The following is a 21086-nucleotide window of genomic DNA, read 5'->3' as shown; positions in this document are numbered from 1 at the left end:
CAATCCCCAAATTACTGTGATCTCACAAAGAAAAAGTCAGTAATGCATGATCAGACGATTTTTTTATCAGATATACCAGCTTTTTCTTTTTGTAACAAACTGTCTGTTTAGTCAAAGGCCGGTATCCCATAAAACTGTTTAACAAATCATGCCTCTTTGCATAATAGTTTGGCATTTTCACGAGTCATCATTCAAATCATATGAAGGATTTTCTTCCTAAGACTGGATCAAAGAAGTAACCAGTTTTATTTTTGAGTTGGCATGCCTGATTGCAGTCTCAAGAAAGTTTGTCAGACCTGTGGTCCACATCTTCCTGCAATACAATGGGCTCCACTGGTTGCAGAAAACTCCATAACAGCAGGAAACAGATCCCTTGGAAGCTCCATTTTACCAGGTTTCCATTCTTTGACAAGCAAACTCTCATGATATATCAATAGACATACTCCTTCATCTTACAAATCCACACACCAGTGCCTCATACAGTGTCTCTTCAAATTATGCAAAGATCTCTCTACACTGCATTCCTTGTCTTTATAAGAAAAACTGCTTCACATCAACATACAGAAATAATGGCAATATCCAAGACTGCTGAAGCTTTCCAAACAAGTTTTGCTCAGCAAGGTGTATTGGGAAGAAATGTTAAAATAGAAAAGGGCAGTCCAAAACAATGTTGGTAGTAGTTTATCTTTTAGAGAAACATAATTCTTCTTCATTGTCTCAAAGGGGATTCTTTACTATTTAGCATTCATTTATAGACATTTTGCTCTCTGTTCCTTAAACCAAAAGCTTGGAAGCTGGATAATTTCTTCTGTCTGTGGAGTCAGGAAGTGATGTATGTCTCCCCCCATTCCCATTAATTCAGAAACTGCAATGAAAACAAAGCTAGACAGGACAAACCTGATTCCTGTTGCACCATCTTGGCCCAGATAAATAAACTTATTTCTCCTACTCAGCCCTTATTCACGTCTTTAGTTACCATCATTGTTATCTCAGCATCATATAATTGGACTCTCCCCAGCCCCGGTCGTGTGGAGAAGTTACATAGTCTCTCAACTTAGAAGACATGATTTTGAGGGCATAGTTAGAGGCGATCACTGCATTGGTGGTCAAGCGGCTTTAATTCTACAATTTAAGGTTGGGGTGCATTTCACAGCACTGTGTTGTATTATGCAAGCTGTGGAACATTTTTCCAGGGTTTTTGTCATTTTCCCCACTGTGGCGTGACCATGGAGTTGGTAAATATAATTTAGGGGAGAATGTGGGGGGTGTGCCTCCTGCAAAAAAACAAAACAAAACAAAAAAAAAAACAGATATGATATTTTTTGTGTTTCTCTATTTTTCAGGTCACTGTTTTTGATATTTAATTTTCAACAAATGGTAAGCCAAAAAAGTTTGCCACAATAGCTTGTGTGCAAACCATTTTTGAGTCGCAGCATTTCTACTTCTTTCTCCTGAAATGTCTAATATGCTTAATAAAGAAAATAGGCCTGTTACTTGAAAATCATATGTACAGAAGTGAAAGACATTTGCTGAATGTTGACAGAAATCGAGGTTTAGTCAAGTGACCTCAAGGTGCATAAGGATGAAGCCCTTACTGTAACCCAAATGACCTATTTTCAGTTAATACCATGCACATGTGGGGAGGCAGACTAGGGAAGATGGGAGTGATTGGATATCATTAGCTCATCTATACAGAGGGTAAGAAGCAGCTGTGTCATACATCCTGAGTGACACCCTGGGGGAGCACTAGTTGTTACACCTATGGAGCATGAACCTGCTGAGAACAAGCTAACCTGAGGTGCTAGGCACTTTGTAAGCCTAGAGCTTAGCATGCACATCTTAGCACACAATCTTCATTAAGGTTTGCCAACTACAGTGGAGCTCAAGGGAGCTGCCAAAAGAGCTAAGAGCACCAGGGGAGGGATGGGAGGCTTGCCTTGACCAACTGACTTGCTCACTACCCACGATCTCCCTTGTGCCTCAGAAGGAATAGGACTGAGGAGTTTAGCCTGATGAAAGAATGGGCCATATAGCTGTCATCTCAGGAATGGGATATGCCCAACTTCCACCTTGAAAGGAAAAGCTGGTGAGCTCAGTGACAGAGAACAAATGGGTTGCAGGACATTAACCCAGATAAGGTATCAGTGAGATCCAGGCTGGAGGGGGCTTGGTGAGCTTCCTTCCTTTATCCCGCCTAAACTGCTCTTTGGTCAACTAGTGCCCTAGGCAAAAGGACTCCATAGCGCCCCCACCACACCACTCGGTACTCCCATCCTGGCTTACCTACACTATCCAGATTACTGGAAAAGAGCCCCTGCTAGAGCAGGGTCCTAGGCAGCCACCTAGTTGGCCTATGCCTAAAGCCAATCCAAAAAAAGAAAGGTGAATACTCCATGACAATCGAAGCAAGCCAGAAGGATAGTCAACTCATATGACAATAAATCCACAAATATAAAAGGAACAACTTCTTTATTGAAAAAGTAAGTGCTTTCGTGTCTCTCTAGACGCTTCATCAAACTTAAAATAAAACCAGCATTCAAAGATGAATATGAATTATGAAATATGAAAAAGATTGATGGAATCAACATACTTTCACTGGTGAGTAACTCAGATGTTAAGAATTACTGTTACAGTGAGTGATCTCTCTCTCAGAGAACTACAGTTATGCTGAGTGTAGTCACACAAATGAACTTTCGACAATTTATAATGGAAAATTATACATTATGAACTACCTATGTTGTGTAGGTTTTCACCAGGTGTTCCAGTTTCCTGCCACATCCAAAGATGTGCTCTAGGTGAAATGGCGATCCTCTAAATTGTCCATACATGTGTATGTCACATGGGAGTTAATGAGTGTGTCTGCCCCGCGATGTCACATGAGAGTGAGTGAGTATGTGCATTGTGCAAGGGGCTGGCACCCTGCTCAGGGTGAGTTTCTCTGCATCGTGCCTACACTGAGTGCTGGGATATGCTTTGGCTCCCTGTGGTGAATTGGATTAAATGGGTAATGAATTACCAAATTAATAAATTAATAAGTATTCTCTGACAGTTAGGCAGCCTGTTCTCATGACATTTCATCAATATATCTAGCATATTTTTTGAGAGATATCTAGCATATGAACATAAAAATATGCATATTTTCTGAAATCTAGTCTACAGAAAAGTGCCCTAAACACAGTCACTTTATTATCATTCAAGATTTCATTTGGCAAATCTTCATAGTGAAAGCAGGTGAGTTTGAAGTCCAGAATGCATGAACGCTAGGTACCAGAAATGCAGTCTACAGACAGACAGGTAGACTGACTGTAAGTTAGCTGTCAAGCAAAACATGCAATACTCATAACGCTGTTATATTTCGACTTCATTGTGTTGTGACAAAAAATGCATACTAAGCAAGAATTTTGTTTAACAGGAGATATTCCAAAGGAGGTGGGGGTGGGGTGACAGGGCATTCTGTAGTCAAATGCTACCAAACAGTGCAATCCATTTTTAGCTCATAAGCTACATATGGTGTTCAACACCCATACTGATAGCAGAACACAGTGTGTAGGCCAACATCTCACAGCAGTTATCTGCTATTTTCTAGCCACATAATGCAAATACCAGCAGTGGAAATAAAAAAATAAATTACTTTGGTCAAAAAATGGAGACAAACACTAGTGGGAAGAGAGAGAAAGCAGAACCTACTGGAAAAATAATTTCTCGAAGATGTACTGTTTCAGACGTTCTTACTTTAATATACCCTTTCAGAGCTAGGAGGACCTTATCAGTATGAAGCGTTCCCATGTCAACTGCAAAACTGTGCCAAACTGACAACTACTTCCTGTTAATGTGAAACAGCAGATAAAATACGATTATAACAGGTCTCACTTAGGAAAGGAAGCTATGCAGGTCAGCTAAGGCCATGGCTCAGTTTCTACGGTATAATAACGATGCAAACTGAATTCCAGATTGATATTGCGCAAGTATGTGCTGCTGAAACACTGTAGAGATAGCCATTTAGGTAAATTGACATGAACCTGGTAAAGCATCCCTCCAACAATGCCTTAGCTTAGTCTTAGTAGCAAAATAAAATACAATGCTTAGCTAATTAAAAAAGTATTTTATTTAAAATTTAGCAAGCAGTTTCTGCAAAGACCTTGGTTAAACCTCCTGATCCTTTTAGTATACTGCAGACAAATTGCTGTAGAATCTAAAGCACATTAAGGCTGTCAAATGTTTTCATCTCAGAAGACAGAATAAAGCAGACAAGCATAAACTTTTGGAGGAAACTTGCACTTTAAGGCCAATCTGTACTTGTGATGGGAAAAAAACACATCTCATATTAAAGATTGTTTGCCGAACAATTTCTGTGGTAGCAGTAATTTAATCTAAAAGTACTCTTTTCTTCAAAAAGAAGCAGAATTTAAGTGATGAGGATGAATCAAGGGAGCTAGGGCAAGCAATTTTAATACAAAAATATGATATCAGTAGGTGTATTGAAACTAAAATGGGAAGGTAGTTCTTGTAAAGTCTGCAGTTATTTCCTTTGGAATTTCTGCTGCATTATTTCTTCTGTGGGAGACTTTTACTGAATACATTTTCAACTTGAATTGTGACAATTTTGCAACAGTGTTTTGACTTCTGGCAATGATTATGGGCTTTTTTTTGCTGCAGCCTTGACTCCGTGGTGGCTGGTGACCTCGTGGGGTGGGGAGGGGTTGCTGTAGGAAGCAACTGAATGGATGGGGATAACTGGAACAGGGTGAAGCTGTATTACAGCAGGTCAGTGACCATTACCTGTAATCAAACCGATGTGGGCATTCACTTTCATTCAAAGACTGCCACAGTAAAGCATCCACTTATTATAGCCACTTTACTGACTATATATACATCTCACAGGTCTGATTGTACTCAATATGGGCAGTCTTAGGTGAAATGGAGCCCTAGACAAAGGGCTCAGAGTGCCCCCCCTTTGCATACCAGTCTCCTTTGTACTTCTCCAGTGCACTTTCCTGTTTTCCCTTCATCCTGGATCCACGCTATCCAAGTAAATTACTTCTTCCTTGGTTTCTCACACTTTGCCTTACTTTTTAGCTTCCCCCATACTGTTAACACACTCTTAACTGGCCATGATTCTGCTGTAGTAAGTCTGGAGGACATAAGTTAATTAAGCCGAATGTCTTGGGGGGGGGGGGCACCCAGATAGGATGGTCTAAGGTGCAGCTCACAGCTTTTTTACAACTTTTTGATTTAATGATGGCCTGAAAAAAAATCATGATCGAGGAAAGAAATTCAGTCTTAAATTTTTTTTCTAGGAAAAATAAGTTGTATCTAAAGCTTAATATTCAGAGCTAACAAAACAGTAATTACCTCGAAAACTGAGAAGGCAAGGGTACTAGGAACAAAGAATTCGAAAGGGAAAGGTAATAGAATGGGAAGAGGCCAAGAATACATTTGAACTTCAGGCTAGAGATTGCCTTCCCTATCAAGGTTTAATATCAGAGTATAGGAAAAGAGAAAGGAAGGGGAATCCTAAGTGAAAGACCAGCATTGATAAGAGTTTTCTGGAGAATCTACAACAGATGCTGCTGTTAAAAAGGCCTTGTTAGTAGGGCATATACAATATTGCATGATAACTATAGGAATCAGTCAGAGAAGGGTAGAAAAGGCTGGGAAGACAGAATGGATAAACAATTCACAAAGAAACAATGGGGGGATATATGAATGGCTCCCAAATATGCAACAAAGTCTACAAGGTTTAAGATCTTTGCTTGGAAGTGTTTGCATAGGTATTTTTATATCCCAAGCAGACTCCAAATAATTTTTCCTCAGGTCGATTGCAAATGTTGGAGTTGTGACAGGAAAGAAAGAGGTAATTGGGAACATAGTCTGGGGACTGTAATGAGCTGGCAGACTTTAAAACTTCCCTGAAGACTACTCAGTCAGAAATAGTGGTTAAATAAACTGGTGTAACTACTAGAAGTAGTGAATTCAGTAACAGAGATAAAAAAAAACTGGAAGTGGGATCTTTAGATAGGGTAAGAGGATATTACATAGAATAAGATGGGAATTGTGGGAATAATACATGCAGAATAATGTTTTGGAGGAGGGATGAGGTTTAAGGAAAGGTAGGAATTGAATGAGGTATGTAATGTTTGATGGACAGTAACTGTAAAGAAGATTACATATGATGTATTGTGTCTCCAACTGAAAATATGCTAATATGGTTTGTTTTCATGTATATAAATGCATGATTGCTTATGTCATAAGTGATGATTCAATAAAGCTGTCTCTTTATAGATTCATAGATTAGTACTAAGCTAACTGCCCCTTGTGTGCCAATTATCCCTTGTGAGACTCAAACCCTGCACCTTGTGTTTGTAAGGCAAACACCTTAACCATTAGGCCACCCTCCCAACACTCTTGTTTACAAAAATGAGAAGACAAACACAAAGATCTACAAATGATGTCTGGGAATAGTGTCTGCCTTCCTGCCTGATCTATATCATATTTTCAAATGCATTAAATGTCGAAAACCTCTTCGTCAAACCCTATTTGTCAAAGTCTTCATCTGTCTAATGGTCATTTCAGCAACCTTCTTCACATGGTAAGTAACTAGGGAGCCATTATCAGGAATTTACCCTTTTATCCACTACAGTGCAATCTCAGAGTTGGTATATTTAGCTAGGGTGTGTGTGTGTGTGTGGGGGGGGGGGTGCAGCCCTCACCAGGAGGGTTTAAAATAATTTTTTGTTGTGTGTGTGTGGGGTTGGCCAACTTGTTACTAACCGAGGGAAATTGTTTTGCTGAAATGATAGTTTGACGGATGAAGATTCGACAAATAGGGTTGGACGAAGAGGTGGCAGATGTTTAATGCATTCAGCAATGTGATATAGACCCCTTCCTGCTCTCCAAACAGAAATTGTACCCTGCTACGTACTCCTATGGAGTTAGATTAAGACAAAAGTGAAAGCACAAATGGCCAGAGACATAAATTATACAGCTAAGGGTCTGGGAGAAGAAAAAGAAAAACATTGGTAAGACTCAGCCAGAGACAGGGAGTACATGCAGACTCTATAAAGAAGGAATCACAACCAAAATCTCAACCAGAGAACCAGGGACTGTTAGACAGCAGCACTACTCAAAGTGATATTCTACCAATGATCAGCTGCTATCACAATTACCACACTTTCTGATGTCTGTCTGTCATCTGAAGTGAAAAAATGGCCAACTTGCTACTTTTAGAAACATAGGAGTTTACCTTCTCAGCTCACTGCCAGAATACAGTGTACAATCCCCCCATCACACATATGTCTCTTATCTCAAGAATCAAGGAGAAAACTAAATATAATGGTGAACAAATGATCAAAGTCAGGGGCAGCTATTGCCTTTATATACTTACAGACCTGCTAGGATAACAGGCATTGCACCAGCATGCTTTTTCCTGAAAGTTGTTAAATATGAATCTCAAATGGCTGTCATAATATTTTACTGACTGCAATCCTCATTTGCCAGGAAAAACATAAACTTTACAAGGAATAGACTAAAATATGACATTAAAAAATCAAAACAATTCTGCAAAATTGGGACAGTTGAGAGCATTTACACCTAGTCCCCACTCATTATTTATGTCATATGTACACACACACACACACACACACACACACACACACACACACACACACACACACACACACACAGATAAATGATGCACTTAACTTCCTTCTTGACACTGGCAGTAGCAGGAGAGCATCCATAAACAAACATAAAATACATAACATATATAATCAAACAAAAGGAAAAAAGAAAGAAAGAAACTTCCTGCTGGTCTTGTGCCTCTGCACATATACGTTGCCCTCCTTCCTTTATTTTCAGTCAGGCTATGTCACTCACCTGAGCCATCTTGAACCAATAAGAAGCTCTCCCCATGTGTTTCATGTAGCAGCCTGAAAAGACACTAATCGAATGACATTTTAGATGTCCTTGAGAGCTCTGCATATTGGCACAGTAAACTGATGCCATTTAGAAAACAACCTGGTAAGTGAATTAAGATTTTTTTTTATTTTCATTTTGTTTCAGAGTTGCTCAGAGTTGTGCATGCATGGAGTTCCAAGGTGCTCTAAATCAAAACAAAAAGTCAGAAAGCTGATTATTGTTTTAAATTTAGAAATAACAATCAACTTTCTAAATTTAGCACTCTATTTTTCTCAACTTTGTGGTCTGCAGCCCAGCAGGCAATACCACAAGGTGCCCGATTCGAGTACCTCATATGTTTGGCCTGTTCATCATAAAATTTGTGGTTTTCTAGTAAATCATTAAGGATCACAATCAGTAAATAATAACAGATACTTGAGTTTCAGACTTCATACCATCAGTAAATGCCAGCTAATGCAAAACCTGTTATTCTATAAAGTTTTTCAGTTTATAGGAGCATTTCTAAAAATCTTTCTTGCTTTCATTTTGGGCCTTTGTGTCCCCTTTGTTTTTGATTTGTCCAGAATTCTTGTATTAAGAGGTTGAGAACTATGTGATAAAGCTACAAGTGGAGAATGCCTTGCAAAATGCAGTGGATTTAAATTCCAGCATTGCATGGTAAGATCAGTGACAAACAGAAGAAAGACTAGTAAGACTGGTTTAATTTCTTTGAAATGATCCCAGTAATGAATTTCTTACATTTTCTTATAAAAGTAGTGGAATACAAGATTCACACATTGGCATGAGTTCATAAGCAAAGCTGGCTATGACTATGTCTGCATAGCCCTTGAGGACAAGATAAACAATCCTGGATGTCATTCATATGGTAATATTTGGTTATTTGACAAAAGTATTAGCAGTGAAGGCAAATGCACAGCTGCACTAGAAACTCAAGGTTTAAAATAAAAAAATCAATTTGCCATACTCATGACTCTAGGACGACAATCATCAGCGCCACCTTTTCTCACTAACTTCAGCAGGTACTGCGACAACAACAGGAATACAAGAACACCTTTTTCAATGTGTGGTGTATACATTTTAAGAAAAGAACACCAGAAGAGACTTGCCATGAGTTGTTAAAGTGCAGCAGTTTTGTAGTGAATGAAAATGTAAAAAAACATTGCATCTAGAGAGTTACAAACTTAAGATAAGATTTTGGGCACTGGTGTAAAAAACTGTCATTCACACACTTTATGGTGAAACTGGCTAAAAGAGAAGCAAAGCAGGACAACTCTAATAGTATTTGAAGATTTTCCTTTGATTGCCATCCATCTGATGGGGCAGGCCCTTTTCCCTCTGTCTGTTAATGCATCAGGTCATGAATATTAATGATAAAATAATGATTTATGATAAAAGACCTACAGAGCTTGATATTGTTGTATACCTTTGGAATATCTCCCTTTACACTTAAAGTAAGATCCTTATGTGTGGCACCCTTAAATATACACCATCAACCTAGGACAAACATGTATATCAGAAGGAGGAAGTTTTTACCACCCCAGAAAAATGCTTTTGCTCACATATGAATTCAGATTTCAGCAAAAGTATGCAAAGCAGGAGGACTTTAGATATGGGTACTGCAAAGTCAGGGAAGCATGGAAAGGCTTTGGTTATGACCTGGCAACTGTAAAACATGAACTGGATCTAAAAAAAAAAAGGAACTCTGCTCTATAATGTAAAACATACCTCTCGACCTCTTAGCACAAGAATGTTGGATAAAGCCTAAAATAATGGGGACGAAGGCCCCAAAATAAGGATAGATTTAAATATTGCTGTAATAAACTTAGAATGTTTCTCGAATAAAAGGATTTGTCTTAACATGCATTTTCTGAAGGATACGAAGTCTGAAACTTAAATGAATGTCATTATTTAGTGACTTCATTCCTCAGTAATTTGCCAGAAAACCACATATTTTATTGAGGAACAGACTAAAAATATGAGGCAAAAATCTGGACTTTCTGGAAAAATCTGGACAGTTGAGCGGGATGATGTAGAAGGAATGCATTGTCCAAGCTCCGGCTGATAAGTTCCTTTATGTACCAAACATGCAATGAGGCCCAGAAGAAAAATAAGTGTATGATGATAGCAGAGCCTCACTAAAACAAATGAAACTGTAGCACGTTGATGCTAGTATAAATGCACCCATGTATGTAAGTCCAGCTGGCTGTGCTTTTCTTATACTCTTCATACTTAAGTAAATGCACGACTACGTTATCTCCATGGCAGAGGTGGGCAAAGCCTTGACAATAACTTTGGCTTGATTAGTGTGCCAGATGTTGGGGGAGCCAACAGTGAATGAAAGATGATGCTCCTCCTCTCTGTCTCCATAGCAGGCACTGCCTTCTTCCACTCTTACTCTACTGTCCTCCCTTTCTTGAATCCTGCTTGGCTTTCTTCACCTGTTCCCCATCTACCTTCCCCTTTTCTGGTCCCTGCATGTCTCTCTCTGATCATGTTTCTATCTGCCCTTCTCTACTTGCCCCCATCTGCCCTGTGCCTACTCTTCCCTTTCTTCAAACTCTCCTTGCCGATTCTCACTCTGCCTCAGCCCATTCCAACCAAAGTACTTGCCTTCTATCTTTTCACCCTGCCTGTCCACTCCAGTTACCATACCATCTTCCTGAGTCTCCTCACTTTCTACTCCAGATTCACTATCCTACTACACGCTGCATATCCACCCCCCCAGAAATCCCTCAAATGCACTAATAACCCATAGCTGGCAAACTATATCCCCTCATCTTCTGTGAACAATCACCCCATAGTTTACTCTGACTGTAGTTGTGATGTTGTCTATTACCCTTACTCTGTACTCAGCTGAAAGCTCCAGTTGACCGACTCATTTACTTGCACACTGATGAACACTTGCAATGTTTCTCAGGCAATAAAACTTCCACCCGATACAAACTTGTAATGCTTAACAGTAATACCTGTGTCAAAATAAGTTTTTGGTGCAGTAACCAAACAAACAAACACTCACTCACAGACAAACACATACACGCCCATTGCCGTGGACTTCGGCATGAGAAGATAGCAGCCATGAAAAGGCAAGAATGGGAAGGTGGTTGAAATTTAATTAGTATAATGGGTGGTCAAATTCAAGAGCGAGCTCTCAAGTACTGCATCTGGTACTGGTAAGAAGATAGCGAAGTCTGGGGCTCGCATATACGCCTAGATGGTTATACTAGTGCTACATAGGAGGTACATGGCAGAGGAAATAAGTTCATAATAGTAATCAGTATATTTTAGTAAGGGGAAGGTCCTGATGTTGCAATGGGCATAATGGAAGATCACAAATGCATAATTTCTACTAAAATTCTCATTATCACAGATAGCACTGTTTCTCTGATACAATCAGTAGAGATAATACCGCTGTTATTCTTTTTAAAAGAGTTCTGTAGGAAACGTTACATCTCATCTTGCATACTATTAACTTCTGCTGTCTGTTCATCTATCTATTCTGCAGAAAATAACTTGCAGGTATCATTGTTTTTTTCCGAAACGTTCTTATTCTAACAGGTCCTGTCATCCTCATGTCGAAGGGCACCTCTCACTGACTATATTTTCTTTAACATGCAACATTTCATTCATTTCATCATCATGTGGACAGTGTTTTTGCTAGATCTGACATATCATCTACACTATAGGACTATACAGCACAAAAACCTCTGATCGTTTTCATATAATTTAACATAATTGAGTCTTATCGGTCATGTTATCACAGACAGGTCATAGAATGCAACATTTTGTGAGCAATAAAGACTGAATAAATGAACGGCATTGTGGATGTTTACTTTACTCACCGTATTGACTTGTCTCAGGACAGTTCCTTCCGCAAAGAAGAGGGGCTTTCGAGCATCAACTATAATCAGGTCAAAGTAGGACCGCCATGGCCTGAACTGGCTGTTTGGCTGTGGAGAGAAGAGTTACAAATCAGAGCAAGAATGTTTGCACAACAGTGTCATGTGAACCCCAGCAACATTTAAGACTATGAAGAGAACGTACTTCTGAATTTCTTATTAAAAAATTATTTTACCATTCAGTTTTTCAGTGCTGCAGAAATACCTGCTGTTTGACTTGACAGAGGTATACATTTGCATATAACACCTAGAATGTAAACACTTTAAATATTATACTGGTTCTATAATTAATCAGTGTTTGTTAATGATGGTATTTTGCCCCCATTCCAACTCATTGTGAGTTCAAAGGTAATAAGAAAATTGAAAATAATTCTAAACATTGTCACTGTAGACTGTCAGCAGAAAAAGTATCTGTCAGATACATGCTCCCTCACATCTAAAGCATAATGATTAGTTTAAAATCTGTGAATGTTAAATCTAATAGATATTCATTACATTCAAAACTCTTGCAGATAGTTTTATTTGCAATATAAGGATTTCTAAACTATATAGTGGGATTCTGGACTACTCCAATTTTTCTTTTTTACTTCTTGGTCTGCCATCCATTTATACCTTTACTATAAGCCTTATCTTTTGGGTTACAGATTTTAAAAACTGGATGACCCTTGGAAAGTTTTTTTTTTCGGCTAAGTAGAAGATCCTGTAAGGTACATGCCAAAACACATAAAGTACAAAACCAGAAACTAAAAACATTTACAAAAATACAAAATCCAGATAATTAACAAATGTGCAACAGAAAATCTATCAAACATAGAAATAAAATAAATCCATAAAAAAGTGTTTTCTTATACCTTCTTTCTTCATTATACTAATTCCACAGTTACATAACTACACAGAAAAAGTAAACACTATGAAGAAGCAAAGCTTGAAAATATATCACACACTTTACATTATTTAAAAAAAAACAATTTGACATGCCCTCTTTACTGTACTGATGAGTACGGTGAATTCATGGTAAAAGACAATGGTTGATCTCTATATTTATTTATTTATTTGACATTTGTTTACTGGGAAAGTCCAACTGGGCCAGAATGAACCCATTTTCAGTGGAGGCCCTGGGAGAAAGGCTCCAAGGTTATGACAAAAACATACAGAATAGACTAATTTGGATAAACAATATATCTAAATGTATAAACATAAGTTAGAATAACAAATCATACAGTGATTGCATTTGGATAAAAGAAACATAGTATAAAGGAAATTCTAAGTTGGTCTAAAAGAAAAATAGCTTGTTTACAAAGGAGGAAAAAGATTCAGTGTAGAAAGTCTAACACAGGTCATATCACAGCATGATGGAACAACTAGTCCCCAAAGTAAGGAAAAACAAGAGGAGCAGGAGACATCTGAAGAAGAAATATGGACATGGGAAAGAAAAATAAATTTAATATGGTGCAGTATTTACGCAAAGGAGAAAGCAAAACTAATCAGTGTGAAAAGAGCTGCACCAAAGATATTTGAAGACAAATACAGGCAAAGATATCCTGATATGGAAAATTTTACAATACAAAAAATAAGAAAAGAAAGTGGAAAAGTAGAAAAGAGGATTACTAATGGAGAAGTTAAAGAAATAGAAACAGAGGTTATGGATTACCCGCAAAGTGAAGGATTTAGTGTAAAAAACTTAACTCAGATAACAACACAACAGGATAGAGCAATGGACACCCAAATTAAGGAGAAACCAGTGGATCAGGAAGCATCTAATCATTTGACATATGAAGATAATTTGGAGCCTCCCACAGGAAACCAGTACAAAGGTTCAGTTGGAGCTATACAACAAGGGAAAGAACAGGGAACTGTGGCAACTTTGACACAGTCAATATCAATGAGTGATAGGCCAGTGATTTCCCATATGAAAGAGCAACGGATGACACTGGGTGAAACTGAAGAGAATGTGGCACAGGAAGAAGCTCTGGAACTTTCTATAGAATGCCCACAGGAAATGGCGAGCAAAGAATGTGCCCTCAGTTTAGAAGAAAATGATCTAAGAAAAGAGTTGATTGATTTAATAGAAATGGCTAGACATATTAAGATCAATGAAAGAAACAGACTGCAGAAGGTCAATAAAACTCAAAACGTTAGAAGTTTGATAAAACAACTGGACACAGTAATTAGGGCTGCCCACAGAGCAGCGGTCTCCAACCTTTTTTGCACAAAGGACCGGTTTCATGTAAGACAATTTTCCACAGACCGGCCATCACTTGCAAACAATAAAGTGCATAATATTTATGTATTTGACTAGAAGTCCATTTTCAGCCGAGACCTGGGGAGAAAAGTTCCAAAGTACAATAAAAATACAATTGGCAATAATTGCCAAAAAAAAAGAGAAAATCTTAATAGCATAACATTGATCTACTATGGTTGAGAGGTATGTAAACCAATGGTAACCTTATTGACTTTTTAACTTTATAAGAGCAATATTTAAAATCTGGCTCTGTTATTTGGCTCTGTCCAGCATACTTTTCAACTGTACAGATTTTCACAGAATGTGCAGAATTTTGCCTCATATTTTTGGTGTGTTTCTCATAAAATTGTTGTTTTCTGGCAAATCACTGGAAGATCATTGAGGTTTGAAATCAGAAAATAATGATAGACAGTTGCGTTTCAGACTTCATACGCTTCAGAAAATACATGATAATGCAAAACCTGTATTTCTATCTATTTTCTAAATTTGTAAGAGCAGTACTTAAAAGTGCCCCTATTTTTTAAACTTTGTCCCCTCATTATTTTTGGCTTTGTCCAGATTTCTCACTCTAAAGAGGTTGAGAGGTATGGAGTGGCCAGATGTATTATGCGAGAGGTACTCAAAAAGTCATTGCTGCTGCTGCCAGGGTCATTCTCACTCTTCACTCTCTTTCTCTTACACACACACACACACACACACACACACACACACACACACACACACACACACACACACACACACACACACACACAGTCTCTCTGCTTTCATGTATGCATTCACTCACACATAGAGACAGAAACAAACACACATATGCACTTTTCTCTTTCGCTTGATCGATCTCTGTTTTACTCACATACACTTTCACAGGCACGCTTTATTTTAATTTTCTTTTTCCTTTTTTTTATTTTACGCTCGCTAAACAGCAAAAGCGCTGTTTAGCGAGTGTAAATTAACAGCCCGCTTCCTCTCAATTTCACTGACATGCACACATATACTCACAGACATAAACACACACACAAACACACAGTCTCTTTTGCTTCCATGCATGCATTCATTCACATATACAGACAGAAACACATACACACACACACACACTCACACACACACACACACACACACACACACACACACACACACACACACACACACACACACACACACACACACTCTTGTACTTTCATCCACACATTCACTCACATACGCAGACAGAAAAATACGCACACACACACACACACACACACACACACACACACACATGCACGCACATGCACACACACACACACACAAGCGCGTGCGCGCACACATACTTTTTTCGGTTTCCCTGCCTTTTATTTTACACTCACTAAAGAGCAAAAGTGCTAGTTAGCAAGTGTAAAATAATGGCTTGATCAATCTCACTGCTCATGCTCTCTCATACACACAGAGTCTCTTCTTTCACACACACACACACATTCTGCTTTCATGCAGGCATTCACTCACACACTCAGACAGACGCATAAGCACACTCATACAAATACATACACACATTCACTTTTTGTTTCAGTCCATGCCTGGTGGCCCAGTACCAAATGATCCATGGACTGGTGGCTGGGGACTACTGCCATAGAGATTCATGCGACAAAACAGAAGTAAATAGGATACATTACTGTGCAGTCAAATTAATAACAGATAAAGTCCTATCACAAGAACACACGGTAGTAAGGGAAAAGATGGGGAGAAATCGAATGTCATCATGGAAGTATCGAATAGAGAAAACTATAAAGCAATTAAGACAAAAAGTATCACTGTTAGAAGAGTATAGAAGAGGGAACAGATCAACAAAACTACTCAGAAAGATAAATGTATTATAACAGATCAGGATTTATCATGCACTATTGCAAACAATAAACTAAAAATATCATCACAGGCAGAAAAACTTAGAAGATAACACAGATAAATATAAAGAAAAAGTAAAAAAATAAGCAATTTATTGATGACCCAAAAAAGTTTTATATAGAATTGGGAAATAAGGTACATTTCTGAGAAATATTTATGAAGATCGCATGATTGATTTCAACAATTGGTGTCATTCTAAGGGGATCCAGTATCTGTCTGCCTGGGATAACATGATTGACATACCTCAATGCTTTGCCAGAGATGGCCTGCGTCTGTCACCCCTGGGCTTCCGGTTACTGGCCAAGGCTCTTGCCAACCCTATAGTGCCTTTTTTTAGGCAGTATTCTAAAGACCAAATTACCACCGTAACAGCTACAAACAAATGCAATCTGAGGGTCATGATGCTTAACGCTAGAAGTCTAAATCTCAAAATGCACTCGCTCGAAGCACTCCTTAAAATGGAGATCATCTACATTTGGCTGTAACAGAGACCTGGTTCAAGGCAGCAGAAAGCATCCCTGCACTACCAGGCTATAACTCATTCCACACCTTTTGGCCACAGAACTTGGACCGAAGCTCCAAAGGTGGTGGTGTTTCCATATTCATAAAGTATGCACACACCTCCAGACTGGTAGCCCAACATAATGCATCAGATACTTCAGGTGCAGCTAACATTGGGTAAGACAGCGATTCAGGTCATAGCCTGGTATAGGTCCCCAACCATGTCCCAAGACTCGCACTCCACGTTCCTAAGCACCCTGGAGAATATTAGGGTCCAACCTAACACTCTCTTACTAGGCGAACAACTACCCCTCCATTAACTGGGTAGACTACTCATGTACCAATACACTTGCCCAATGTTTCCTGGAGTTCATTATTTCCAATGCCCTGGACCAGCTCATTCTTACCCCCACTAGAGTTGGCAACATCCTTGACCTAGTCATTACTAACATGGACAACTATTGCTCTACACCAATAGTCAGCTCCGCCCTGGTTAGATCCAACCACAAACTAATCACCTTGGAAATCCACATCCTTCCCACCCCCACAACGGTAACCACCATGAAAAACTTCTCCAAAGCTAACTTTGGGCTCCTAAAAACAGAGGTGGCTAACTTCACGGCACCCATGCAAATGGAGAACAGTTGTGTGATCACAGAATCATACACCAATGCACTGTACAAACACGTACACAAATGCATGGATCTTGCCATATCTAATAGAACCAAGACACTCTCCTGCAAATAAAGGAAGCCAATCTGGTGGTCCCCTGCCATAAACAAACTCTACAACAGAAGGAGGAAACTGATGTGGAATAGGGTGAAGTCCCAAGACAGGAAAAACTCCCTTATCAGCCTCAACAAAAAGTTGAGATCCCTCATCAAATCCTCTAAAGTTAGATATGAAAACAGAATTGCAGCAGATAGTAAGGACAACCACAAGGCCTTCTATAGTTATGTAAAGAATCTCCATGGAAATACCCAGATTTGCTCTGAGCTACTGCACAATGGTACCTCCTATACCGAGCCAACAGATATTGCCAGTATACTTGCCGACAGATTCAGTGCCAACTTTAGCTCTCCCCTACAAAGGACCAATCACAATACCAGTAGATTGCCAGGCACCCAGTATTACTGCTGCACAGGTTAAACTGTCAAAGGCCAGGAATACAGCTTCTATGGGACCTGACAATATCCCTGGTTGTGTACTACGTGAACTACAGAGTGAACCTCACCTGTGTGCCCTGTTCAATCACAGCCTCACCTTAGGTTTTGTCCCTACCGAATGGCACACTGCTACAGTCATCCCTATCCACAAAGGAGGAGAGACTACAGACCCTGGGAACTATCACCCCATAAGCCTGCTGAGTCTGGAATGCATAATCATGGACCTAATAAACATGAATATAGAGAATCTCCAAACTCTGGATCCCATACAGTTTGGTTTTATGAAGGGTAGATCATGCCTGCACAACTTGGACGATTTCTTTGAGTCAGTCACCAGAGGTGTGGACGAAGGCAAGGTGGATCATACAGCCTACCTTGATCTGGCCAAGCTTTTGTTACCATTCCCCACCCAGGAATCATAGAAAAACTCACTAAGCTTGGCATCAACCCCTATATCACTAGGTGGGTTTCAAACTGGTTCACAGATAGAACCCACAGTGTGAAAGTAGCTGACTCCAAGTCAGACTGCTGACTAGTCACAAGTGGAGTCCTACAGGGTTCGGTCCTGGGTCCTCTCCTGTTTGGTATCTACTTATCTGAAGTCCGGGCCAACACAAAGGGACTCTGGCTGACAAAGTTCATAGACAATTGCAAATTGGGAGCTATTATTAACTCCCCAAGTGATGTTGACTTCCTACAGAATGGACTCACTGAGACCAACGACTGTTGTCAGAACCATGGCCTTAAGCTCAATGCCAAAAAATGTGTTGTCATCCCCTTTGGGAAAAACCTGGTTCCCACAAATTACCACATTGATGGTAGTCCACTGAACATGGAAGGTGTTTTAAGAGATCTGGGAACACAGGTTGACAGCATCCTCTCTTTTGATCACCACTTTGCCACTGTGGTCAGAAAGTCCTTCTATATGGCACATCCCATTACTAAAGGTTTTGCATCCAGGAAGAAAGAGGTCATTGTCTCCCTCTACTCTTCCCTCATTAGGCCAGTCATCGAGTACAATGTCCCATTTGGAATGTACCTCACTAGACACCTGCAACAACTGTAGAGGCCGCAAAAGTACCTCACAAAGATGATCCTAGGCCTTAAACACTTGTCCTATATGGACAGACTCAAAAAACTCCAACTATTCTCTGTCTCATATCGCCTACTTAGAGGCGATTTCTGCTTGACTTACAAAGCCATGTCTGACCCAGCTCTGTTAGAAATGCTACATCTAAAGAAATCCCAATCCCTCCACATCACAAGCTGTAGAGACCTCAACCTTATTACCAGAATTAACAGAACATGCTGGAAGGACAGGTTCATAACCCAGAGACTGCCCATGCTATGGCACAGACTTCCCATACATGTCAAGCACAGCACCTCACTGGCCCTCTTCAAAAGAAATCTTGATGAGTGGATGGGAAACAGAAAATTCACTCTGGTGATATCGCCAGTGGCTATGCTCGACAGAGGCACTGGAAACTAAGGTCGGGTGGCACTATGCCAGGGTAATCCTATGGTTAGGCTTGTAAAGGCCCAAGGGCCTTTAGCCTAGTACACACCTATGAACCTATGAACATGGAACATAACAAAGATGCTAAATGAATACAAGAAGTAAAAGAAAGAATAAGAAGTTCAAATGTATAGGATATGAAATGGAATGAAGTAACGGCCAGAGAAATTGAAACAGACTGAAAAAATGCCTCTAACTGGAAGATCCCAGGCACAGATGCAGTACCTAACTTCTGGCTAAATGTATTAACATCTTTGTATGAAGAGTTAGCCATGAATAAGAACTATTTATATGCGCACCTGAACAGACTCTAGCCTGGCTAATAACTAGAAAAACAATGCCCCTACTTAAGAGTGAACCTGCAAGCTACCCTAAAAACTATAGACCAATAACTTGCCTTCCGATGATGTATTAACTATACACTGAAATTGATGCCGACAGACTTTATAGTCATTTAGAAGAAAACTCAACTATGGCAATAGAACAAAAGGGCAGTAAATTAAAGTCATATGGAACAAAGGATCATTTGTTGTTAAATAAAGTCATAACGGAGAACTGTAAAAAGGGGAAGAATCTAAGTATGGCATGGATAGACTACAAAAAAGCATTTGACAGTATCCCACATTCATGGGTAAAAGAATGCATACAAATGTATAAGATACACCCATCACTGATAAACTGCATCACAGTGACCATGAAACAGTGGCAAACCACTTTGCAGTTAAGCCATAATAAAGGACAAATTATTATTCCAGGAATAAAAATCCACAGGGGGATATTCCAGGGTGACTCTCTGTCACTGCTGCTATTCTGCCTTACCCTTAACTCATTAAGCTGTCTGCTTAACTGATTAGTCCATGGCTATAATTTGACTCCTAGAAAGCAACAAAGTGTAAATAAAGAATTCTCATCTTCTCTGTTGATGATTTAAAACTGTATAGCTCATCAGATGAGGAACTGAAAGCACAACTGCATGTAGTCAAAACTTTTTCAGATGATATAAGAATGTCATTTGGTTTTGATAAATGTACAAAACCAACCTTTAAAGCAGGAAAACTGCAGCACCAAGAAAACATCAGTCTGGGACAAGAATGAGATATAACAGAACTTGAGGAAGAGGGAGTGTATAAATATTTGAGAATTGATGAAGGATCAATAATAAAACATGAACAAATGTGAATAAAAGTCAGTAAGGAATATTTTAGAAGACACAGCACACCTATCTTGTACCCAGACTGTGGCAGAAGCAAGGGACAACAATAAACTGCTATCATCCATCTTCCTTAACCTCTCTAAAGCCTTCAACACCGTCTCCCACCCTAAACTCCTCTCTAAACTAACCAAACTAAAACTCTCCACCCCTACAATCCTCTGGTTCTCTAGCTATCTCAACAACAGACAACAATCTGTTAGATGGCAGACTTCCTACTCATCCTTCTTACCTATCCAAAAAGGTGTCCCCAAGGATCCATCCTTGGCCCCCTTCTCTTTAATATTTTCACTAAAATCTTTGTTCCGTCTGCACCTCTTCATCTCTAATCCAATATGCTGATGATTCTACCCTTATTACCCTCTCCGATAACCTCACTGACCTCCACTCTCTCACTCAGAGTTTCTTTAATATCATTGAACACTGGCTAATCAACAACCAACTCATCTTTAACCCAAAGCAAAGTAAACTTCTACTTTTCCTTCCAAAATCTTCATTCCACCTTAAAACTTCTTTCAGTCTCTCTTCCCTAGACAGCACCATTATTTATGCTGACTCTTCTACTAAACTTCTAGGAATTAAATTTGATGACCAACTGAAATTTGACCATCACATGCTACAGTCCATCAAAAAGACCAATCAAAACTAGGTTTACTATATAGATACAAAAAAAATCTTATCTTCCACAGCTAGGTCCACACTTGCCCAAGCCAATGTCCTCACATGCCTACTCTACGCTTCCCCTATTTTTACACATATCCAA

At 39.3% G+C, this 21086-nt stretch overlaps 1 protein-coding gene across 2 annotated transcripts in view; it reads right to left on the bottom strand.

Moving 5' to 3' along the window:
• Positions 1 to 21086, bottom strand: part of LOC122812027 (cytosolic purine 5'-nucleotidase-like) — a 563563-nt gene that overhangs the window by 223244 nt on the left and 319233 nt on the right. For both annotated transcript variants that reach the window (XM_044084264.1, XM_044084265.1), the window contains one exon: positions 11757 to 11864. In XM_044084264.1, coding sequence (XP_043940199.1) covers positions 11757 to 11864 — 108 coding nt within the window. The remainder of the gene's footprint in view (positions 1 to 11756; positions 11865 to 21086) is intronic.

This window comes from Protopterus annectens, chromosome 9.part0, assembly GCF_019279795.1.
Source record: "Protopterus annectens isolate FY-2018-M chromosome 9.part0, PAN1.0, whole genome shotgun sequence".
In the NCBI taxonomy this organism is placed as follows: Eukaryota; Metazoa; Chordata; order Ceratodontiformes; family Protopteridae; genus Protopterus; species Protopterus annectens.
The sequence above is the reverse complement of the archived record's forward strand: the minus strand, read 5'-3'. Positions and strand labels throughout refer to the sequence as shown.